Here is a 4,644-nt window from a genome sequence, read left to right on the forward strand (position 1 = left end):
TATCTATATATATTCGATTGATACAGCGAGTTCAAGGCTCGTAGTTGAGATAATCGGCGAGTTCGAATAAATATATAAAAGATATTTCCTGAAAAATTAATTATCTAAAAATAACTTATAAGTAATATAATGAAAAAAACAAAGACATTTGTATTAATAACGCCGAAAGCGCAGTAAAAAAAACAAGTGCAAAAATTAGGTTCACTTGTCAATACATATCGGATACACCATCGTTGATTTGTAAATGGTTTTATTAATAAATTATCTTTTCTTATTTTGTGTAATGAGGATTGCTCGAAATAAACAAACGTTATGATAAAAATCCATTTTAACAAAACGGAACAGACAGACAATACACAGATGTAATATATCTGGTAATAGAAGGTGATAGATAAATTTTTTTTCCCTTACTTAAATGGTCTATCCAAAGTCGCAATTGACAAAAGTGTGTTATGTGTGTATGTGTGTATGTATGTGTATGTTTACACATGTGTCGCGGGGCGCGCGGAATGTGTTTTCAATTATTTATAATTTAAATTCTTAATTATATTTATAATTTAACGCTTAATAAACGCTTCCGCGCGAGCCGCAATTACAAATTGCAGATTGGAAATTTACAGATTTGGACCTGTACATGTTCACATATACTCATTGTACCTAATATAAATTTGCTTTTAGTCTTGGAAAAATTGGATAAGGCCATAACCAAACTGGCGACAAGGAGGCGCCAGGTCCTCTCGATACTACCGCATAATTATTTTTTTTATTCTTTTTTTTCTTATAAAACCGATCGTCTCTCTCTCTCTCTCTCTCTCTCTCCCCTCATTTTTTCACTCGCTATACTCCCATCCATTCTTACATCTTACGATTACGTAGTTAATTGGTTGTCCCTGTCCCAGTCTACTTGTCGTAGTCTCACCATTAACTACATCGTCTATCATCCTGCGAGTTCCTTTATCTTGCGCCTATCTTATTAAATGTATTTCTTTTTCACATTTTTTTTGTTCTTGCCCTAAATCTAATTTTGCATTATGAGATCTGTTCTTTATTCCTGTAATCTCTGAACTGGTGCACACGATACAATAAGTTGAAGTTGAAACAAATTTTTGTTTTTGACATTTGTTTCACTTCAACTTATTGCACAGATGCAATGGTGCAGTGTGTGCACCAATTCAGAGAGCGCAAAAATAAAAAACAGATCTTTTGACTTTAGTACAATTTAAAAGTGCGAAAGCGCAAGTAAATATTTTGTTTCTTAAAATCATACTCGTAATTTTTAATGTTAATCATAATATATTGATGAATCTTCATTATCTCTAAACTTCGCACTTCATTATTCATCACGAAATGTATCAGCACAATGGTAACTTCAGAGACAGAAATTAAAGGTTAATAACTTGACACGATGTTGACTTTTGTTTCCTTAGTAATTCGTTCCAAAGACTGAGGCCTCTACTACTGTAGGTTATAAAATATTATATAGAAATTAATCACATAATCAACATAATTTATGCTTTGGCATATACAAGATGTCCTAGAATTACCGTATTTTCCTTTTAATTTTTTCATCTTAATGGAAATTTATTATTCGTCACAAATTCTCCTATTTTAGTATCATCATATCAAACACTTGGAGTCAAATCATATTAAATTTCCATTAGAAAAAAATGTTTAAAATAAAAAGATATTTCTTCATAATTTCCTGTTCCTTTTTTTCTGTATTTTGTTTTTCCATTTTCTGTCAAAAAATATTATTAACTTCATATTTATAGAATATATATAATTGTGTACAGATAAAAGAAAATACGATAAATCTGTGATGCCTTATATACATACATATAAAAAAACAGACAAAAAAAAGAATAGAATTATACAGCTATACAATTATCTTCAAAAGTGAGAGAATAATCAAGTTGATTCTTTTATGTTATATTAGAGCACAACATTTCCGCAATGCCCGAGTAAATAACAATAATAATCTTAACAGCCATGCGCCGGGCGATCGATTGCCGTTGTACATAGAATATCTGGAACTTAAAACTTACTAGAAAAAAGTCTAAGTTAAGATAACACCGGGTCCACATTTACGTGCAACGCTCGACACGTCGATCGAGGTGTATCGGAGATTTTTGTATCCCACACATCTGGATAATCGATCTAACTCTCGCTCTTCTGTCATCGGAATCACGCGATTGAAAACAATAATATAAATATTATGATATTTTCTATTCGCTATCCGTTTCTCATTGATATCGGAGATCTCCATAGTGTAGAATGATAGCGAATGATGATTCTCGCGGAGAACGTGCATAATTCGCTATCATTCACAGCGATTGTTCTGCATTGTTTTTTTGTTTTTCGTTTTAACGCGTACTTCTTTCCCAATCCCCATCCCATCCTCGTCAGATATATACGCTTATGTATACGAGTAACATATATTTCTCTCTTTATTTTCTGTCCCAAAAATCACAGAGGCATATAATGCACCTCGATGTATGGTGTAAACCTGTACAAAAGTTGTTCCTCATTTACTCTATACTTACTCACGGTACAATAATAATGTATTTAAAATGTAACTTATGTAACCTTATTACTGATTAACGATGACCGCATTCCAGCGTGACCAGCCTTTGGCCGACTGGAGCTAACAGACAAGATGCTCCTTCGAGTGTAAAACTCCGCTCCCGCAATCTATTTTCGCCTCTTTCGCACGCGCATACACGCGCTCTCTCTCTCTCTCTCTCTCTCTCTCTCTCTCTCTCTCTCTCTCTCTCTCTCTCGCCCTTTTTCTCTTTCTCTCAAGCTTTCTCTCCACGATCTTCTTTTCATTTTATGCGACATCACTAATACTCTCTAACTCTATATACTCTATATAAAATATCGTTAGTATAACTAAAACTGTGCTGTGTCCAGCTGGAATGCAGCCCTATTTTTATGCCATCATTATCCTTCCTAGTTTTTCTCACGCCTTCCACATCCATTCACATTCTGTATCCTCTATCGTACGATAAATCTTTTGTTGTTACACAGACAATTTTCTCGCAGTCAATGATTTACTGATAAATTCATATCACTAACTGTAGTCTGTCATTGGTCGGTCGATTAGTTTGATTCCCAGCTGTTCACTCGGCGTCGCAATTATTGTTATTATTTATATGAATTTTACACTCATTCAACAATATCAGAGACAGCCCTCCATCTTAAGCGTTCTCTCCCACATCATCAATTTTTCTTTTCTTTCCTCGAACAGGAGACTCTTCTGCACAGAATCAGTTCAATTGTACCAATTAGAAATTAATTTATAACATGTGGTAAATGAATAAAAAGATTATATATATTATTAAAATAATTCTGATATTTGTATATTTATACTCGCTATTTGTAAGCAATTATAAAATTTTTTAGTTAGATAAAAATAAAGATTATAATAATTTTTGAAAATCATACCTTCTTCTTCTTCTTGTTCATCATCTTCATTATCCTCATCGTCATCTTCTTCCTCTTCTTCACCCATATAATCCTCTTCATCACTGTCCTATATCCCAATATATATTATATATTTTTTAAACATATTTTATTAAATGTAATTAGATCATCATTAATGTTATATAAAAACCTATAAAGCCTACACATTGTTACGATTATATTGTGAATAATAAAAGTCTAATAAGCGAAAGATCTCGATGAATGTACTATCGAGCATGCTATAAATGCGCTTTAAGTTTAACTTTATGAATTACTTAAACATGAAGTGAACTCACCCCAAGCTTTTCCTTATAGACAATATCTAATCCTGGATCATCATCTAGGAAATCCTCATCTTCTTCGTCTGAAACTATATTTCGATATGTATATTCACTGTGATGTATTTTTATGTACATTGACATAATTTTGTTATCGTTAATAAACATTTCTACTTGATTAAATTTTTATTTACAATTATTACATAATCAACCAACCTTCTTCACTGTCTTCTTCATTGCCACCTCCTTCTCCATCTTCGTTTCCGTTAACTTCATCATCCTCCCCTTCACTGTCGACTTCGCAATCATCGGCATCATATCTGAACAGACAAAACACAATCAATCGCTTTGAGAAAATAAATGAAATAACAAAGCAAAGTCAGTGTATAATTTCATACCCGTCAAGATATCGTAGACTGGGAATAAGATTGAAGACTTTCTCCCTATAATTATCCATATTTGTCACTTCATTATTGAACAAATCCAGACTCTTCAGGTTCTTAAACTCTTTCTGGAATATAGAAGAATTTCACAATAGGATTTTACTTGGCGATAGATGGATTTCAGCTTTCTATAATATAAGAACTTACCAATGGTTGTAGCGTATCAAGATCTTTGATCTTGTTTCCACTCAAATTTAAGTGAGTTAACTTGGGACTCGAATCGAGCAGATTTAAACCTCCCGAAATCCGATTGTCGCTTAATTCCAACTGCACAATACAAAAACAATTTGCACTCATCATACATGAAAACAGGAAATTTGTTTGATAAAGACAATTATTACCATTTCATTAAACACCTTCTTTAATATATACTTTTATATTATTTCTGATAAGTATAATTTAATAAGTATCTTGGAAGGACTTTGCGATACATAAGTAGAGATATCTATATGTATATG

At 32.5% G+C, this 4,644-nt stretch overlaps 1 protein-coding gene across 1 annotated transcript in view; it reads right to left on the reverse strand.

Annotated features, from left to right (window-relative positions):
- Positions 1-2,754: 2,754 nt before the first annotated feature.
- Positions 2,755-4,644, reverse strand: part of LOC108685267 (acidic leucine-rich nuclear phosphoprotein 32 family member A) — a 12,582-nt gene continuing 10,692 nt past the window's right edge. The window contains exons 3-8 of the mRNA XM_018189975.1: positions 4,334-4,476; positions 4,142-4,254; positions 3,960-4,063; positions 3,762-3,835; positions 3,448-3,535; positions 2,755-3,259 (exon numbers count right to left, since the gene is read on the reverse strand). Coding sequence (XP_018045464.1) covers positions 3,201-3,259; positions 3,448-3,535; positions 3,762-3,835; positions 3,960-4,063; positions 4,142-4,254; positions 4,334-4,476 — 581 coding nt within the window. The 3' untranslated portion in view covers positions 2,755-3,200. The remainder of the gene's footprint in view (positions 3,260-3,447; positions 3,536-3,761; positions 3,836-3,959; positions 4,064-4,141; positions 4,255-4,333; positions 4,477-4,644) is intronic.

This window comes from Atta colombica, unplaced genomic scaffold, assembly GCF_001594045.1.
Source record: "Atta colombica isolate Treedump-2 unplaced genomic scaffold, Acol1.0 scaffold15, whole genome shotgun sequence".
Classification (NCBI taxonomy): domain Eukaryota; kingdom Metazoa; phylum Arthropoda; class Insecta; order Hymenoptera; family Formicidae; genus Atta; species Atta colombica.